Source organism: Capra hircus, chromosome 26 (genome assembly GCF_001704415.2).
Source record: "Capra hircus breed San Clemente chromosome 26, ASM170441v1, whole genome shotgun sequence".
Lineage (NCBI taxonomy): Eukaryota > Metazoa > Chordata > Mammalia > Artiodactyla > Bovidae > Capra > Capra hircus.
Genome location: NC_030833.1, coordinates 16,421,194 through 16,441,997, shown reverse-complemented (window position 1 = coordinate 16,441,997; position 20,804 = coordinate 16,421,194). Strand labels below are relative to the sequence as shown.

Sequence of the window (20,804 nt, the reverse complement as noted above, 5' to 3'; positions counted from 1 at the left end):
CTGCGGGCCCTAGAGGCAGCCCTGGCGTCTGGCTAAAGCGGCACCGGAGAGCAGATGGCTGCTGGAGGGCCGCCGAAGGCCGGCCGGGCGGGACGAGGCTGAAGCCCCGCTTCCCAAGTACCCCCTCCCGCGGTGGGCGCGCCCACCTCGGGGGGGCTCCCGTGGCCCCCCGCCCTCCCGGGCGCGCGCGGCGGGGCGCCCAGGCTGTTGGCCCGGGCGGCGGGCGAGGCGGGGCCGCGCGCGCGGTCCCCTCCCCCTCCTGCAGGTCCCCGCCTCCGGCCCGGTCCGGGGCGCCGCGGCGGTGGGCTCGGCCTGCAGCGGACAAGGTCAGCGGACGGAGAGGCGATGCCCGAGCGCGACTGCAGGGAGCCGAGCGGAGGCGAGCGCGGCTGGGATCTGCCCGTCCGGACCGGGGAGCGGGACTGGGGCAGGCGCCGGTGAGAAGGAGGAGGAGCGGCGGCGGCGGCGGCGGCGCGGGGTTTTCCTCTCCGGCCGGGTTTCCCCTCTGGAGCATCCCTGTCGGCGCCCGCGAGCGCAGCCCCGCCGGCCCGGGGCGTTCGGGAATATGGAGCCGGGGGGCCGGGCCCGCACTGGCCCCCCGCAGCCGGCGGCCCCGGGGCCGTGGAGGGCTCGGCCGGCAGGCGGCGGCGGCGGCGCCGGCGGCGGGGGCGCCTCCTCCTGGCTGCTGGACGGGAACAGCTGGCTGCTGTGCTACGGCCTTATCTACCTGGCGCTCTACGCGCAGGTGTCCCAGTCCAAACCCTGCGAAAGGACCGGCTCCTGCTTCTCGGGCCGCTGTGTCAATTCGACCTGCCTCTGCGACCCGGGCTGGGTGGGCGACCAGTGCCAGCACTGCCAGGGCAGGTTCAAGTAAGTGCCTTCGCCGGACCCCGAACCTCAGCCTTGCCCCGCAGCGTCGCGGCCTGCCCCCCACCCCCGTCCCTTCTTGGTCCGGGGTCCCGGGGCTGGGAGCGGCCCCCAGCGCTGCCTTCCTCCGGGCCCCGCGCCTCGGAGATGCCGACCCTGCGCCCAGCGCCCGGCACCGACCGCCGTGGACGCGAAGCCACTCCTGGTGGTCCACCTGTCCGCTGCCCGTCTTTTTCCCTGATCGTCAAAAATTTCTCACTCAGTTACGGTGCCAAACACCATTTTGTTAGCGGACACTATTTTTTGATAAAAAATGATGCACGTAAGTCATGAAATACTTCCGCATTGTGAAGCATTCAAACAGTGCAGAAGTGTAAAGGTTAAAAGTTCTGGTCTGCCGGTGTCTCCCTCTTCCCCAGCCTACTCCCTTCTCTAGAGGTAACCGCTGCTAACTTGTTAGTGTATTTAGTAACAGTGATCACAAGTCGAATTTATGATGACCTTACTATGTGCCAGACACTATTCTGAGTGCCTTACATGGGTTATCTCATTTGTTCCTCAAAGAGTTCCTGAGTTACTAGGATTCCTAGGTTTTACAGAGAGAAATCGTGGTAATGAATTTAAGTAATTTGCCAAAGATTACACAGTACTGATGGCAGAATTGTGATCCAAATCAGCCAGCCTAACTCCAGAACGTTTACTTTTAGCCAGTATTACTGTGCTGAATTGTGCGAAAAGAATATTGTATTGAGAAATACGGAGTGATTTTGAGTTAGATAAAGGGATGAAATACCTGGACTTCATAATATGGTGGCGATAATAGATATTCCTAGCTGGTTATTTAACTATCAGCTATTGTGTGGAAGCATCACTTAGGTTTTCCGGAAGCTTAAGGCCCTCAAGGAGCTTGCTTTACAGCAGTAAAAATACTTGTCCCCCTATTGGCTCATGTGTATTGCGTCGCTGCCTGATATGAAAAGAAATGGATGAGTGTGGGGCAGCTGCAAATAAAATACCTGAGACCAATAGGGTATCCATCTGACAACTTGTACAGAACAGTCCTTAAGTAAGTCAACTTCTGTGTCATCCAGATAGTTCAGATCAAGTTTGCTAGTTGGGTTAGTGGCTCAGAAATTGCATTCTGTGGATTACTTATTGTCACAGTGATAGCCAAAGCTAAGTGGAGTGTCTCTTGGGTTCTAAGGCAAAGATGAGAATATGGTTCCCCTTTGTTGTTGTCTAGTTGCCAAGTTGTGACCAGACTCTTTGCAAACCCATGAACTGTATATTCCACCAGGCTCCTTTTCCCATGAGATTTCCCAGGCAGGAGTACTAGAGTGGGTTGCCATTTCCTTCTCCAGGGGATCCTCCCCACCCCGGGATCAAACCTGTGCCTTCTGCATTCGCAGATGGATCCTTTACCACTGAGCCACCAGGGAAGCCGATGGTTCACTTTACCTATGTATCAAAAGAAAATTTCCTGGGAGTTTTAAACAGTGTATTTTCCTTTTTTTTTTTTTTTTTAACTTGCCGGTTAAGACAAGTCCCTGAAACCTTCTTGTAAAAATGTATTTTTTAAAAGAGGACTTTTAAATTTAAGTAGATCTTACTGTTTAAGTTATAGCAAGATTTTGGAAGTGAAATCTCAGAATGAAGTTTTATGAAATTCTTTTGTAGAAGTAAGTTGAAATGTTTCCTAGCTTCGTAATTTCACAAATTAGTGTAACACTCTTGTTTTTTAAAATACTTTAAAAAATTTAGTAGAGTTACTAATTAAAAGTTTTAAAAAATGTTTCAAGACCCACAAAGATACTGTTTTGAACTGGGCTTGTTAGTAGTCTGTTTTACTTAAATGTTCTTAAACTTTTGCTTTGATGGAAACAGCCAGCCCAGCCTCTTTACCTGGCAAGAGAGGATTTTGAACATAGAAACTGGTAGTCAGTAATTAAAAAGCCACATACATTTTTTATATCCGTTTTTACAAAGATTGCCTGATTCATATGTAATTTGGGACATTGGCCTTTGGTTGGAATTGCTCTGTTTGTCTAAAGAGGACAAAAATTGCTGCAGTCCTGAGAAGCCTCTGTCTACATTGTATAGAAGTGGAATTGTTAATCAGCTAGATCAGCAGCCTGTAACCTCACTAGCAGATGTTGTCCCAGTTGGTAGGAAAGGTCACAGATCAAGTTAAAACCAGCTTAAATAATATAGAGAGATGGTTGTTGTTCATAAACAATACATTAGCGAGTAAATGAGGAATAGTTTTTTAAAAATATAGATGTAGTTAAATAACAATAAACCCTTGACTAATCATTGAATATTCATTTCCTTGGAAGCTATTTCCTATGATTCATTGTACTCTATTAGTAAGTACTTTTTCATTCTCTGTGGAGTACCAGCTATTAATTAGAGTAAATATAACTGGTACAACTCTTTGTGTTTTGTTATATATACTCTTAGGGTAAAGAAGTATTTAATGTTAAAGGGACGAATCAATTTAGAAGAAAAGATTTCTGCTGGGTAAAGTACCTGCTAAGCTAAGAAAGGTTTCTTTCAGAATGTTGGCTTGTTTTATCCAATATTTGAAGTAATAACACAGTGGGAAAGACTTTTAACTGGAAATTCTGACTTCATTAATTATCTTGAAAATCTTTTACTAAACTGAAGGATAGCAGCCTTACACACAGACATCAAAAATGATCAATCTTGGTAAGCTGGTGTCAAAATTAATTGGCTGGTTCCATGGTAACTTAGCTCTTTTTTTCTAGTGTAGGGATTTCACTAGGGAATGAGTATTCTTCAAATGCTACTTTAGAAGGGAAGATTGATGGTTGGGGGGAGAAATGCAGCAGCAAATATGTTATCAAAAGTGGTGCTTCAGTTCTCTTAGGATTGATTTCAGCCTTCTGTTTCCGTTTGAAAAGAATAAAACTCTCAGATTATAAGCCATTCCTCAGCTAGGTAAAACAGAATGAACACCGATCTTTAGCCAAAGCTAGACTGAAAGACTTAGGACTGAGAATCAGAAAGGACAGTGCCAATTTGAAATACAGTAATCAAGGATATGATATATGCTGCTGCTGCTAAGTCGCTTTAGTCGTGTCTGACTCTGCGCGACCCCATAGACGGCAGCCCACCAGGCTCCACCGTCCCTGGGATTCTCCAGGCAAGAACACTGGAGTGGGTTGCCATTTCCTTCTCCAATGGGTGAAAGTGAAAACTGAAAGTGAAGTCGCTCAGTCGTGTCCAACTCTTTCCGACCCCATGGACTGCAGCCCCCCAGGCTCCTCGGTCCATGGGATTTTCCAGGCAAGATCTATGATATATGAAATATATGCAAATTTGAATTACATTGGGCTAGAAAGCATTTTGCTACAAAGTCTATTTGAATGAATAATACTCTGTTATAAGCTAGGTCTTTAGAATTATTTTTGTAGCGTAGTTGAGATTTATGTTTATATAAATTTATAATTTGAGTTCATACTTGGACATTTATTTGCTTATATGACTTAGGAACCTAAGACTTCTAATTTCTCTTAGGTAAAGAAAATAGCTGAGATTAATGTTCTGAGACTGGAAAATACCTCATTATATTCTAAATATTTTATAAATTTAAATTTATTATTAAAGTATATTTATTGAATATTCCTAATCTATTAAATCTTGCTGTATGTTTAATGTATGCAGATTTTTTTGAACCTCTTTGATCAGTCAAATATGGATGACGAATTTCACATGTTTATGATAGAAGTAATCTATTTCTATTTTAATAGCAAAATGAAGATATACTACCAGGAGTGAGGTTACTGTTGTAAATAGGAAGCAGTAGGGTTAAATGTGTAAATATTTTTCCTAAGTAACTGCTAAAACTCCCCAATATATGTGTGTATATACACATACATCATTTGGAATCCTTTTTAATAATAATAGAGAGGCTATCAATAACTATGATGTTTAAATTGAATGCTCCCTGTCCCCGTCTTTATTTCAAACTAAGATTCTAATATGTAATTTATATGCATGGGTTCTTTTCATGTTATTAAACTATGAAAATCACACAATGGAATTTTATAGTAATTTAAATTGAGTGTTTCTGAGATCCCCAACTGATAAGTTACTTGGAGTAGCATGGTTTTCAAGACCATGTGTCTGCATAATTTGGTTCCTTTAGCAGATGACTGACTCATTCTTCCAGCTTGCCTGCCTTTTAAAGTGCCTTCAAAGTGCCACATTGCTTTTGGACTCAGGGCATTTCACACATCCTGTTACATCTCTCTGAGCCCTCTTTCCTGTGTGGTCTTTGCTTGACTGATTACTAAGCGTCCTTCAAATTTTAGCATATCCTAGTGTCTGAAGGAAGCTTTTCTAATTCTTCAGACTACATGACTCCTCATTATATACTCTTATAGCACTGTTTTTCCTTTGTAGCACTTTGAAAGTGAATAATTAGAGTTGAAATTTTTTTTCTAAAAAATTATTTTTAAGAGCTTTATCAAGGTATAATTGACACGCAGTAAACTACAATTTAAAAAGTTTTGATGTACGTGTGCCCCTCTTACACTATGATCACAGTCAAGATCCTAAAAATATTAGTCACTCTCAAAAGTTCCTTGTTGTTGTTCAGTTGCGTCCAGCTCTTTGCAACTCCATGGACGGCAGCATGCCAGGCTTCCCTGTCCATCACCATCTCCTGGAGTCTGCTCAAATTCATGTGCATTGAGTTGGTGACATCATCCAACCATCTCATCCTCTGCCGTCCCTTTCTCCTCCTACCTCCAATCTTTCTCAGCATCAGGGTCTTTTCCAGTGAGTCGGGCTCTTCGAGTCAGGTGGCCAAAGTGTTGGAGCTTCAGCATCAGTCCTTCCAGTGAATATTCAGGGTTGATTTCCTTTCGGATTGACTTGATTTCATCTCCTTGCTGTCCAAGGGACTCTTTATAAAGAGTCTTTCCAGCACCACGGTTTGAAGGCATCAGTTCTTCCGGGCTCAGAATGTGCCTGCAATGCGGAAGACCTGGGTTTGATACCTGGGTTGGGAAGATCCCTTAGAGAAGGGAAAGACTACCCACTCCAGTATTCTGGCCTGGAGAATTCCATGAACTATATAGTCCATAGAGTTGCAAAGAGTCAGACACGATTGAGCGACTTTGCTTTAACTTTCAATGACTAATGATGTTGAATATCTTGTCATGTGTTTACTTGCCATCTGTAGTTTCATTTGGTGAGGTGTCTGTTCAGATCTTTTGCACATTTTAAAAATTGTTTTTTTCTTAATATTGATTTTTATAAGTTCTTTACATATTATGCATACTATTTCCTTATAAGATACGTCATTTGCAAATATTTTCTTGCATGTTGGGGCTTATCTTTTCATTCTCTTAACAGTTTTCAATGGATGGAAGTTTTAAATTTAATGAATTACAGCTTCTCAAGTTTTTCCTTTTATGGATTTTGTTTTTGTGTGTGTGTGTTAGTATCTAAGAAACCTTTGGCCTAAATGAAAGATTTTCTTTAATTCTTTTTTTTTGTTAGAATTTTTGTAGGTTTATGCTTTGCATTTAAGTTGAGTCCATTTTGATTTACTTCTGCATTTAGTTTCTGCTGTACAGTAAAATGAATCAGCTATATGTGTATATATATCCCCTCTTTTTCTGATTTCCTCCCATTTAGATAACCACAGAGCATTGAGTAGAGTTCCCTGTGTTATATAGTAGGTTCTCATTAGTTGTCTATTTTATACACGGTATCAAAGTGTATATGCTGCTGCTGCTGCTAAGTTGCTTCAGTCGTGTCCGACTCTGCGACCCCAGAGATGGCAGCCTACCAGGCTCCCCTGTCCCTAGGATTCTCCAGGCAAGAACACTGGAGTTGGTTGCCATTTCCTTCTCCAATGCATGAAAGTGAAAAATGAAAGAGAACTCGCTCAGTCGTATCCGACTCTTCGCAACCCCATGGACTGTAGCCCCACCAGGCTTCTCCGTCCGTGGGATTTTCCCAGGCAGGAGTACTGGAGTGGGTTGCCATTTCCTTCTCCTCAAAGTGTATATGTGTCCAACCCTAAATCTCCCAATTCATTTTATACCCTCCCTCCATTTTTGTATTTTGATTTTGTATCCTTAAAAATCTTGCTAAAAGTATTTTGTTTGTAGTAGTAGTAGTTTTTTGTTAGATTCCTTATGATTTTCTACAAAACTTGATTATGTTGTCTGCAAATAAAGATACTTTAAGCCCTTTCTCTGCAATCTGGATGCCTTTCATTTCTTTTCCTTGCCTTATTTCTCTGGCTAGAACCTCCATTATAGTGATATATACAGGTGATACGGAGTAGTTGACTGTGTCTTGTTCCTGATTTAAGGGGAAAATATTCAATCTTTAACCGTTAAATATGATAGTATGTGTAAGTTTCTTGTAAATCCCTTTTATCACATTGAGGAAGTTCCCTTCTATTCTTAGTTTTCTGAGAGTTTTTATTGGAATTGAGTTGAGATTGGAATCTGCATCTGTTGAGATGATAATTTTTTCACTTTAAAGCTTAATATGAATTATATTGCTTAATTTTTGAATATTAAACCAGCCTTCCATTCCTGGGATGAACCTCATCAGAAATGATATATTTTTCTTTTTATGTATTCTTTGGATTTGATTTATTAAAATTTTAAAAGAATTTTGTATATATGTTTAGGAAGGATATTGTTTTGTTCTTTTCTTGTAGTAACTTTGTCTGGTTTCAGAGTCAGGGTAATGCTGGCCCTCATAGAATGAGCTGGGACCTTCCTGTTCAATATGCCAAGGAAAGTTTGTGTAGAACTGACATTATTTCTTCCATTACATGTTTGGTAGGATTCACCAGTGAAACCCTCAAGACTTGGAGTTAATTCTTAAGTTTGAATTTAATTTATTTAATATAAACTCAGTTCATTTAATAGTTATAGCTAGAAGTTCAATTTATTTAATATGTATAAGGCTGTATGAATAGCACTTAAACTTATTGTCTAGAGTATTGTTCACTTTGGTAAATATTCCTTGTGGCATGTGAAAAGAGTGTGTATTGTGCTATTGATGGGGGGAGTGTTCTGTAAATTTCAATTAGGTCAAGTTGGTTGATAGTTTTGTTCAAAGATTTCTAAAACTTCTCTGATTTTCTATTTCTGTCAGTTATTGAGAAGGCATATTGAAATCTTCAATTATAACTTTGTAATTATCTATTTCTCTGTAGTCATATCTATTTTCATTTCATGTATTTTGAGCCTCTGTTATTAGGTGCATGAAATTTTGTATTATATCCTATTGGTAGATTGATCCCCTTTTCATTATGGAGTGAGCATTTGTTGAAGAGGCTATCCTGTTTTCATTGATGTTTTGCTCCATTGAAAATTAGTTGGTCATCTCTATATCTGTTTCTTGATTCTATTCTGTTCCATTGATCCATGTGGCTGTCCTTCTGTGGATGCCTTTTTTGACTATTGAATCTTTATAGTAAGTCTTGAAATTAGATAGTGAGATTTCTTCAGCTGTTTTTTATTTTTGAAAATTAATTTGTTTATTCTAGTTCATTTTTTTTCAAATAATTTGAGAGTCATTTTGTCAGTTTCTTAAAAAAAGAGCTGGAATTTTGATTGAGATTGTGTTGATTCAAGAGATCATTTTGGGTAGTATTGACATCTAGATAATAGTGAGTTTTCCAGTCTTTCAAACAGATATATTTCTTCATTTTCTTTAGGTTTTCATTGATTTATTTTCAGATACAGATCGTGAACATATTTTGTTAGATTTGTACCCAAGTAGTTTGTATTCTTTGATGCTATTATAATTGAATAGTGTTTCTTTTAATTTCAGTTTCCAGTTGTTCTTTTTCATTATGTATAATAATAATTTGATTTTTGTATGTTGACCTAGTTTTTCTGCAGTGTTGCTAANCTTAATATTGATTTTTATAAGTTCTTTACATATTATGCATACTATTTCCTTATAAGATACGTCATTTGCAATATTTTTCTTGCATGTTGGGGCTTATCTTTTCATTCTCTTAACAGTTTTCAAATGGATGGAAGTTTTTAAATTTAATGAATTACAGCTTCTCAAGTTTTTCCTTTTTATGGATTTTGTTTTTGTGTGTGTGTGTTAGTATCTAAGAAACCTTTGCCTAAATGAAAGATTTTCTTTAATTCTTTTTTTTTTGTTAGAATTTTTGTAGGTTTATGCTTTGCATTTAAGTTGAGTCCATTTTGATTTACTTCTGCATTTAGTTTTCTGCTGTACAGTAAAATGAATCAGCTATATGTGTATATATATCCCCTCTTTTTCTGATTTCCTCCCATTTAGATAACCACAGAGCATTGAGTAGAGTTCCCTGTGTTATATAGTAGGTTCTCATTAGTTGTCTATTTTATACACGGTATCAAAGTGTATATGCTGCTGCTGCTGCTAAGTTGCTTCAGTCGTGTCCGACTCTGCGACCCCAGAGATGGCAGCCTACCAGGCTCCCCTGTCCCTAGGATTCTCCAGGCAAGAACACTGGAGTTGGTTGCCATTTCCTTCTCCAATGCATGAAAGTGAAAAATGAAAGAGAACTCGCTCAGTCGTATCCGATCTTCGCAACCCCATGGACTGTAGCCCACCAGGCTTCTCCGTCCGTGGGATTTTCCAGGCAGGAGTACTGGAGTGGGTTGCCATTTCCTTCTCCTCAAAGTGTATATGTGTCAACCCTAATCTCCCAATTCATTTTATACCCTCCCTCCATTTTTGTATTTTGATTTTGTATCCTTAAATCTTGCTAAAAGTATTTGTTTGTAGTAGTAGTAGTTTTTGTAGATTCCTTATGATTTTCTACAAACTTGATTATGTTGTCTGCAAAATAAAGATACTTTAAGCCCTTTCTCTGCAATCTGGATGCCTTTCATTTCTTTTCCTTGCCTTATTTCTCTGGCTAGAACCTCCATTATAGTGATATATACGGTGATACGGAGTAGTTGACTGTGTCTTGTTCCTGATTTAAGGGGAAAATATTCAATCTTTAACCGTTAAATATGATAGTATGTGTAAGTTTCTTGTAAATCCCTTTTATCACATTGAGGAAGTTCCCTTCTATTCTTAGTTTTCTGAGAGTTTTTATTGGAATTGAGTTGAGATTGGAATCTGCATCTGTTGAGATGATAATTTTTCACTTTAAGCTTAATATGAATTATATTGCTTAATTTTTGAATATTAAACCAGCCTTCCATTCCTGGGTATGAACCTCATCAGAAATGATATATTTTTCTTTTTATGTATTCTTTGGATTTGATTTATTAAAATTTTAAAAGAATTTTTGTATATATGTTAGGAAGGATATTGTTTTGTTCTTTTCTTGTAGTAACTTTGTCTGGTTTCAGAGTCAGGGTAATGCTGGCCTCATAGAATGAGCTGGGACCTTCCTGTTCAATATGCCAGGAAAGTTTGTGGTAGAACTGACATTATTTCTTCATTACATGTTTGGTAGGATTCACCAGTGAAACCCTCAAGACTTGGAGTTAATTCTTTAAGTTTGAATTTAATTTATTTAATATAAACTCAGTTCATTTAATAGTTATAGCTAGAAGTTCAATTTATTTAATATGTATAAGGCTGTATGAATAGCACTTAAACTTATTGTCTAGAGTATTGTTCACTTTGGTAAATATTCCTTGTGCATGTGAAAAGAGTGTGTATTGTGCTATTGATGGGGGAGTGTTCTGTAAATTTCAATTAGGTCAAGTTGGTTGATAGTTTTGTTCAAGATTTCTAAAACTTCTCTGATTTTCTATTTCTGTCAGTTATTGAGAAGGCATATTGAAATCTTCAATTATAACTTTGTAATTATCTATTTCTCTGTAGTCATATCTATTTTCATTTCATGTATTTTGAGCCTCTGTTATTAGGTGCATGAAATTTTGTATTATATCCTATTGGTAGATTGATCCCCTTTTCATTATGGAGTGAGCATTTGTTGAAGAGGCTATCCTGTTTTCATTGATGTTTTGCTCCATTGAAAATTAGTTGGTCATCTCTATATCTGTTTCTTGATTCTATTCTGTTCCATTGATCCATGTGGCTGTCCTTCTGTGGATGCCTTTTTTGACTATTGAATCTTTATAGTAAGTCTTGAAATTAGATAGTGAGATTTCTTCAGCTGTTTTTATTTTTGAAAATTAATTTGTTTATTCTAGTTCATTTTTTTTCCAAATAATTTGAGAGTCATTTTGTCAGTTTCTTAAAAAAGAGCTGGAATTTTGATTGAGATTGTGTTGATTCAAGAGATCATTTTGGGTAGTATTGACATCTAGATAATAGTGAGTTTTCCAGTCTTTCAACAGATATATTTCTTCATTTTCTTTAGGTTTTCATTGATTTCTTTTCAGATACAGATCGTGAACATATTTTGTTAGATTTGTACCCAAGTAGTTTGTATTCTTTGATGCTATTATAATTGATAGTGTTTCTTTTAATTTCAGTTTCCAGTTGTTCTTTTTCATTATGTATAAATAATAATTGATTTTTGTATGTTGACCTAGTTTTCTGCAGTGTTGCTAAACTCAGTTTCAGTAGCTACAGTCATACCTGTTTTACTTCTTCCTTTTCCCTTATATCCCCTGTTTTTCTTGTTCTGGTGCATTAGCTAGGATCTTCAACCTGATGTTGAATAAGAGAAGAGTGGATATCCTTGCGTTGTTTCCAATCTTAGGTGAAAAACATTCAGTCTTTAAACATCTTTAAACATGAAGTATCATGTTAGCTGCAGGCTTTTTTTTTTTTTTTTTTTTTTAATAAGTGCCCTTTATTAGGTTGAAGAAGTTCTCTGCTGTTCCTCATTTTGAGAGTTGATCATTATGTGATAACAAAATGTATATTGATCTGCCCCCGGTTCCTGGCATAGAGTTCTTAAAACCCTTATAATTTCCTAAGTGATAAGAGTACTAGAAGCATCTCGTGTTCTAATGTTGTTGTTTTTACCTTTGTTCCTAACAGAGAGCTCCTGAAACCCTTGTAATTTCCCTGGTGATCACACTGTGTTTTGTTCAATGAGGTGACACGGTGGGCTCTTGGTTGGCTCCTGGATAAGGGCTATTTACCAGAAAGACCAACTCATGGTTTGAAGCTTGGACTCTTCAGCTCTGTCCCCCATTCTCTTGAGAAGGGAGAATGGCTGAAAACAGAGATAATGATCTATGATGTCTACATGGTCAGTTCAGTTCAGTTCAATCACTCAGTCGTGTCCGACTCTTTGCGACCCCATGAATTGCAGCACGCCAGGCCTCCCTGTCCATCACCATCTCCCGGAGTTCACTCAGACTCAAGTCCATCGAGTCCGTGATGCCGTCCAGCCATCTCATCCTCTGTTGTCCCCTTCTCCTCCTGCCCCCAATACCCCCCAGCATCAGAGGCTTTTCCAGTGAGTCAACTCTTTGCATGAGGTGGCCAAAGTACTGGAGCTTCAGCTTTAGTATCAATCCTTCCAAAGAAATCCCAGGGCTGATCTCCTTCAGAATGGACTGGTTGGATCTCCTTGCAGTCCAAGGGACTCTCAAGAGTCTTCTCCAACACCACAGTTCAAAAGCATCAATTCTTCAGCGCTCAGCCTTCTTCACAGTCCAATTCTCACATCCATACATGACCACTGGAAAAACCATAGCCTTGACTAGACAGACCTTAGTCGGCAAAGTAGTCTCTGCTTTTGAATATACTGTCTAGTTTGGTCATAACTTTTCTTCCAAGGAGTACGTGTCTTTTAATTTCATGGCTGCAGTCACCATCTGCAGTGATTTAGGAGCGCAAAAAAATTAAGTCTGACACTGTTTCCACTGTTTCCCCATCTATTTCCCATGAAGTGATGGGACCAGATGCCATGATCTTCATTTTCTGAATGTTGAGCTTTAAGCCAACTTTTTCACTCTCCTCTTTCACTTTCATCAAGAGGCTTTTTCGTTCCTCTTCACTTTCTGCCATAAGGGTGGTGTCATCTGCATATCTGAGGTTATTGATATTTCTCCCGGCAATCTTAATTCCAGCTTGTGCTTCTTCCAGTCCAGCGTTTCTCATGATGTACTCTGCATAGAAGTTAAATAAGCAGGGTGACAATAGACAGCCTTGACGTACTCCTTTTCCTATTTGGAACCAGTCTGTTGTTCCATGTCCAGTTCTAACTGTTGCTTCCTGCTCTGCATACAGATTTCTCAAGAGGCAGGTCAGGTGGTCTGGTATTCCCATCTCTCTCAGAATTTTCCACAGTTTATTGTGATCCACACAGTCAAAGGCTTTGGCATAGTCAATAGAGCAGAAATAGATGTTTTTCTGGAACTCTCTTGCTTTTTCCATGATCAGCGGATGTTGGCAATTTGATCTCGGGTTCCTCTGCCTTTTCTAAAACCAGCTTGAACATCAGGGAGTTCAAGGTTCACATATTGCTGGAGCCTGGCTTGGAGAATTTTGAGCATTACTTTACTAGCACGTGAGATGAGTGCAATTGTGTGGTAGTTTGAGCATTCTTTTGCATTGCCTTTCTTTGGAATTGGAATGATAACTGACCTTTTCCAGTCCTGTGGCCACTGCTGAGTTTTCCAAATTTGCTGGCATATTGAGTGCAGCACTTTCACAGCAGCATCTTTCAGGATTTGAAACAGCTCAACTGGAATTCCATCACCTCCACTAGCTTTGTTCGTCGTGATGCTTTCTAAGGCCCACTTGACTTCACATTCCAAGATGTCTGGCTCTAGATTAGTGATCACATCATCATGATTATCTGGGTCATGAAGATCTTTTTTGTACAGTTCTTCTGTGTATTCTTGCCACCTCTTCTTAATATCTTCTGCTTCTGTTAGGTCCATACCATTTCTGTCCTTTATTGAGCCCATCTTTGCATGAAATGTTCCCTTGGTATCTCTAATTTTCTTGAAAAGATCTCTAGTCTTTCCCATTCTGTTGTTTTCCTCTATTTCTTTGCATTGATCACTGAAGAAGGCTTTCGTATCTCTCCTTGCTATTCTTTGGAACTCTCCATTCAGATGCTTATATTTTCCTTTTCTCCTTTGCTTTTCGCCTCTCTTCTTTTCACAGCTATTTGTAAGGCCTCCCCAGACAGCCATTTTGCTTTTTTGCATTTCTTTTCCATGGTCAACCTCCATAAATCCCCAAAGTTTGGGGTTTGGAGAGCTTCTTGATTGATGAACACTTGGAGGTGCTGGGAGAATGATGTGCTTGGGCAGGGCAGGGAAATTCTGAACCCCATTACCCATATGTTATCCTATGTAGCTCTTCCATCTGGCTGTTCCTGAATCATATACTTTTATAATAAACCAGTGATCTAGTAAATAAAATGTTTGAGTTCTGTGAGCCTCTGTAGCAAGCTGATCCAATAGAAGGAGCGGGTGTTTGGATCCCCCGGCCTATGGCTAGTTGGTCAGAAGCCTGGGTGTTAAATGGGATTGCAGTTGGTGTCAGAGTTGAGGGAGGAGCTTTATAGGACTGAACCCTTAAGCTGTGGAACCTGATGCTGTCTCCTGTTGAACTCCAGAATTGAGTTGAATTCTTGGACACCCTTCTGGTGTCTGTGAGTTCCCTGGTTATTGTCTTTGTTCAGTCGCGAAGTCATGTCTGACTCTTTGCAACCCCATGGACTGCAGCACCCCAGGCTTCCCTGCCCTCACCATCTCCTGGAGTTTGCCCAAGTTCATGTCCATTGCTTCGGTGATGCCATCCCATCATCTCACCCTCTGTCGCCTTCTTCTCCTTCTGCCTTCAGTTATTCCCAGTGTCAGGGTCTTTTCCAACGAGTCAGCTGTTTGCATCAGGTGGCGAAAGTATTGGAGCTTCAGCCGAATTCCTTGGTAATGGGGGAGAAAGCGCCCTACATTTGGTGACCAAAGTGGAGGTGGTGTGAGTAGAAAAGGAGACTTAGGGGGAACAATACACGGTGGGGCAGAGCTGGATTTTTTTCTACACAGGAGGAGAGGAACTGAGAGTTTTTCCATTTACAGTTATGGCTGGGAGGGATTGGGGGCAGGAGGAGAAGGGGACGACAGAGGATGAGATGGCTGGATGGCATCACCGACTCGATGGACGTGAGTCTGAGTGAACTTCGGGAGTTGGTGATGGACAGGGAGGCCTGGTGTGCTGCAATTCATGAGGTCGCAAAGAGTCAGACACCACTGAGCGACTGAACTAACTAATGGGTATTGAATTTTGTCGCATGATTTTTTCTACATCTAATGAGATAGTCATTTGATTTTTCTTCTTTTGAGTGTTAATATTGGTGAATTAAATTGACTAATTTTCAAATGTTTAATCAACCTTGCATTCCTGGGGTTTGCAATGTATTACACTTTTTATAAAGAAAGGCAATGCCAAAGGATGCTCAAACTACTGCACAATTGCACTCATCTCACATGCTAGTAAAGTAATGCTCAAAATTCTCCAAGCTAGGCTTCAGCAATATGTGAACCATGAACTTCTAGATGTTCAAGCTGGTTTTAGAAAAGGCAGAGGAATCAGAGATCAAATTGCCAACATCCACTGGATCATGGAAAAAGCAAGAGAGTTCCAGAAAAACATCTGTTTCTGCTCTATTGACTATGCCAAAGCCTTTGACTGTGTGGATCACAATAAACTGGAAAATTCTGAGAGAGATGGGAATACCAGTCCACCTGACCTGCCTCTTGAGAAACCTATATGCAGGTCAGGAAGCAACAGTTAGAACTGGACATGGAACAGACTGGTTCCAAATAGGAAAAGGAGTACGTCAAGGCTGTCTATTGTCACTCTGCTTATTTAGCTTATATGCAGAGTACATCATCAGAAATGCTGGGCTGGAAGAAACACAAGCTGGAATCAAGATTGCTGGGAGAAATATCAATAACCTCAGATATGCAGATGACACCACCCTGATGGCAGAAAGTGAAGAGGAACTAAAAAGCCTCTTGATGAAAGTGAAAGAGGAGAGTGAAAAAGTTGGCTTAAAGCTCAACATTCAGAAAACGAAGATAATGGCATCTGGTCCCATCACTTCATGGGAAATAGATGGGGAAACAGTGGAAACAGTGTCAGACTTAATTTTTTTCGGCTCCAAAATCACTGCAGATGGTGATTGCAGCCATGAAATTAAAAGACACTTACTCCTTGGAAGGAAAGTTATGACCAACCTAGACAGCATATTAAAAAGCAGAGACATTACTTTGCCAACAAAGGTCCGTCTAGTCAAGGCTATGGTTTTTCCAGTGGTCATGTATGGATGTGAGAGTTGGGCTGTGAAGAAAGCTGAGCACTGAAGAATTGATGCTTTTGAACTGTGGTATTGGAGAAGACTCTTGAGAGTCCCTTGGACTGCAAGGAGATCCAACCAGTCCATTGTAAAGGAGATCCGTCCTGGGTGTTCATTGGAAGGACTGATGCTAAAGCTGAAACTCCAGTACTTTGGCCACCGCATGCAAAGAGTTGACTCATTGGAAAAGACCCTGAAGCTGGAAGGATTGGGGGCAGGAGGAGAGGGGGACGACAGAGGATGAGATGTCTCGATGGCACCACCGACTCGTTGGACACAAGTTTTAGTGAACTCCGGGAGTTGGTGATGGACAGGGAGGCCTGGTGTGCTGTGATTCATGGGGTCTCAAAGAGTCGGACATGACTGAGTGACTAAACTGAACACTTTTTATATATTGCTGAATTTAATTTGATAATATTTTGTTGAGGATTTTTGCTTATGTGTTGATGAGAGAGATTGATCTGTAATTTTCTTGTAATATCTTTGGTTTCCTTATGGTATAATGCTAACCTTATAAAGTGAGTTAGAAATTGCTTTTTCTTATGTTTTCTGGAATAATTTATATAGAATTGGTATTACTTTTTTCACAAATGTTTGACAGATTCATCAGTGATGCCATCTGGGCTTGTAATTTCTTTGTGGAAGGCTTGCAGCTGTGAACTCAATTTCTTTAATAGGTGCAGGGATATTCATTTTATCTATTTCTTAAATGAGTTTTGCTATATTGTACCTTAACAAAAATGAGTCCATTTCATCTAAGTTTTCAAGTTTATGGACATAAAGTTCATAATATTTCTTTATCCTTTTAAAGTGTGTGGGGTTTTTAATATTTCTTCTTCAATTTTTGATATTGGTAGTTTATGTTTTTTTCCCTTCTTTTTTCCTGCTTCGAATGGCTGGACATTTATTAATGTTGTCAATCTTTTCAAAGAATATGTGTTTGGTTTCATTGATTCCTGGTGTTTGTTTTTCTTTGGTTGTTTTCAGCTTCATTGCTTGCTGCTTCCCTTTTTTTTTTTTTTTTTTTTTTGTTATTTTTAAATGTAGGCCCACAATAGTGAAAACCCCAAATCTTAAACTCTGGATTGCCAGGGAATTCCCTGCTTCCTTTGGTTTTAATTTGCTTTTCTTAAGATGAAAAGCTTTGGTCATTAATTAGAGATATTTCTTCCTTTTATCAATAAGAGTATTTGAATGCTGTACATGTTCTTCTAAGCACTGCTTTAGCTGAATCTCGCATATTGTGATATGCAGTACTTTGATTTTATTCAGTGCCATTAAACTAAGTTATAGTTTACCTTGAGACATTCTCTTTGGCTTATGTAGAAGTGTTTTGTTTAATTTCCAAATATGTGGGAATTTACAAGATCTTTTCCTCTTATTTATTTTTAGTTTAATCCTACTATGTTAAAAAAAAGGTACCTTGTATGATTCTAGTTTTCATAAATTTGTTAAAACTTGTTTTTTGGACTTAATATGGTCTGTTGTGGTGAATGTTGCATGTGCAGGTGAAACAATGTACGTTTTGTTGTTGACTGGAGTCTTTTACAGAAAAGTCAAGATGGTCGAGTTGGTTGTTTAAATTGTTCAGCTCTTTCATATCCCTAATGATACTCTGTCCACTTGTTCTGTTGATTACTTAAAGAGGAGTGTTGAAATTTCCAACTTTATTTATGGATTTATCTGTTTGTTTCCTTTCCTTTCTGTCTGTTTTGCTTCTTGTATTTTGAAGCTTTTTTGGTAGACACATACACAATTAGAATTGTTATGTCTTTTTGGTGAACTGACCCATTCATCATTATATAATTTCCTGTTTTTCTTTGGTAATTGTTTTTACTTTGAAGTCTACTTTGACCTTAAGAGCCACAGTAGTTTTGCTTATTGTTTGCTTTATGTATCTTTTTTGATTTGGAAAGAATAATGTGTGTTTTTATGTATGTGGTTGTGTTGTTTAGTTGTTAAGTTGTGTCCAACTTTTTGTGACCCCATGGACTGTGGCCCACCAGGCTCCTTCTATCCGTGGGCTTTTCCAGGCAAGAATAATGGGGTGGGTTGCTATTTCCTTTTCCAGGAGATCTTCCTGACCTAAGCATATGTATGTATGCATGTGTAAATATATATATAAAATCCAGTCTGATAATCTCTGTCTTTATATTGGTCTGTTGAGGCTGTTTACATTAATGTATCCAGGTATCTTTTAGCATTCTATTTAAATTTTCCATTGTCCCTTTGGGTGTTTGTCTTTGTATTATTTTCTAGTGGTTATGCTAGTGTGTTACTGATTACAATATGCATAGGTAGCTTTTTATAGTGTATTCAGAGTTAATATTTATATTACTTTAGGAGAATTAAGAAATTTTGGGATCACATAGGTCCATTTATCCTCATCCACTGACCTTTGTTATAATTGTCATATATACATATATATATATATATATATATATATGCTCAGTCATGTCCAACTCTTTGCAATCCTGTGGACGGTGGCCTTCCAGGCTCCTCTGTCCATGGGATGTCCCAGGCAGGAATACTGCAGTGGGTGTATATATACAGATTTATCTCACATCTACATGTATGGCATATCCCATCAGATAAAGGTATAAATTTTGCTTTAAAAAATCATATATATTTTAAAGAATCCAAGAAGGGGAGAACAGTCTTTATACATTTTCTCGTATATCTGCTCTTTCTTTTGGTCTTTATTTCTCAAGATATAAATTTCCTGCTAGGGTCATTTCCCTTTCGTTTGAATTGCTTCCTGTTGCTTTTCTTTGAGCACAACTGCTGCTAATGGACTATCTTAGTTTTCCTTGTTCTGAAAGTGAAAGTGAAAGTTGCTCAGTCGTGTCTGACTCTTTGTGACCCCCATGTACAGTGCATGGAATTCAGGTGAGAATACTGGAGTGGGTAACCTTTCCCTTCTTCAGGGTATCGTCCCAACCCAGGGATCGAGCCCAGGTCTCCCACATTGCAGGCAGATTCTTTACCAGCTGAGTCACAAGGGAAGCCCAGGAATACTGGAGTGGTAGTCTGTTCTGGGAATATCTTTATTTTGCCTTGTTTACTGAAGGATATTTTTCCCAAGTACACAATTCTGGGTTGACAGTTCTTTTCTCTCAGTGTTTTAAAGATGTTGCTTGACTGTCTTCTAGGTTTCATGGTTTCTGATGAGAAGTCTGCAGTCATTCTGTTCTAATTGTTTTCCCCTTGTATGTCCAGTTCCGTTTTTCCTACTTACTTTTAAGCTTTTTATACATCTTCTGTTTTTAGTAGTTCAGATTCTGATGTATCTGGGTGTAGCTTTCTTTGAATTTACCCTGGTTAGGGTTTGCTGAGCATCTTGAATTTATATTTCTGCCTTTCACCAAATACAAGGATTTTTTTTTAAAGCATTATTTCTTGAAAGATATTTTTCTACACCAGTCTTTTGCCCTTCTCTTTCTGGGACTTAAGTGATACTAATGTTAAACTTTAGTACCACGAATCCTTGAGGCTCTGTTCTTTTTTTTTCTTTCTTTAGATTGTATAATTTCTATCATCAGCTTCACTGACTGTTGCCTCTGTAGTCACTCTGCTTTTGAACCCATCTAGTCATTTTAAAATTTAAGATATATTTTCCAGTCGTTACGTTTCTGTTGTGTTCTTTTTTATGAATTCTTTTTCTCTGTTAAAAATTTCTCTTCCCATTTCATTTAAGTGCCTTTACCTCATGGAGTCCAGTTATAATAGCTAACATCTTTGATGATTCCAATTTCTGGATTTTCTCAGGATTGATATCTGTTGATTTTCTCTTCCATTGAGAATTTGTCACATGGTCCTAGTTCTGTGGATGTTGAGTAGTTTTGGATGTCTTCTGGATGGTATGTAGGTTCTGGTCCTGGAGAATACTGATTTATTTAGTTATTTGATGATGGTGGTCATGTGCTCAGTCATGTCCAACTCTCTTCAACACTGGATGGTGGCCCGCCAGGCTCCTCTGTCCATGGGATGTCCCAGGCAAGAACACTGAAGTGGCTTACCATTTCTTCCTCCAGGGGATCTTCCTGACCCAGGGGTGAAACCTGCATCTCCTGCCTTGGTAGGCAGAATCTTTACCACTGAGCCACCTGAAAAGCCCTGTCTGTTTATTTGTATTTATATAGTAGGGCAACCCCCCAGTTAGATACAAGTAGCAAATTCTCTCCGAGAAGGCAATGGCACCCCACTCCAGTACTCTTGCCTGGAAAATCCCATGGACGGAGGAGCCTGGTAGGCTGTAGTCCATTGGGTTGCTAAGAGTCGGACTCGACTGGGTGACTTCACTTTCACTTTTCAGTTTCATGCATTGGAGAAGGAAATGGCAAATCCACTCCAGTGTTCTTGCCTGGAGAATCCCAGGGACAGGGGAGCCTGGTGGGCTGCCGTCTATGGGGGTCACACAGAGTCGGACACGACTAAAGTGACTTAGCAGCAGCAGCAGCAGCAGCAGCAGCAAATTCTCTATCGTGCTTTTGGAGGCCAGTGGTTCTAATCTTAGTTCTGTTTTTAAAGCCTTTTGATCTGAATGCACACATGCGACTCAGGGATTAGTCTGAAACTTTGCAATATTTTAAATTTTATATCAGTTCTCAAAGCCTCTGTTAAGCTGCTTTTGGGTCTGTCCCACACATTAGCAGTTCAGATTGAGCCT

General features: G+C 39.6%; 1 protein-coding gene across 1 annotated transcript in view; it reads left to right on the top strand.

The window, feature by feature from the left end:
- ATRNL1 (attractin like 1) overlaps nucleotides 485–20,804 on the top strand; it is an 808,908-nt gene continuing 788,588 nt past the window's right edge. The window contains exon 1 of the mRNA XM_018041487.1: nucleotides 485–870. Coding sequence (XP_017896976.1) covers nucleotides 566–870 — 305 coding nt within the window. The 5' untranslated portion in view covers nucleotides 485–565. The remainder of the gene's footprint in view (nucleotides 871–20,804) is intronic.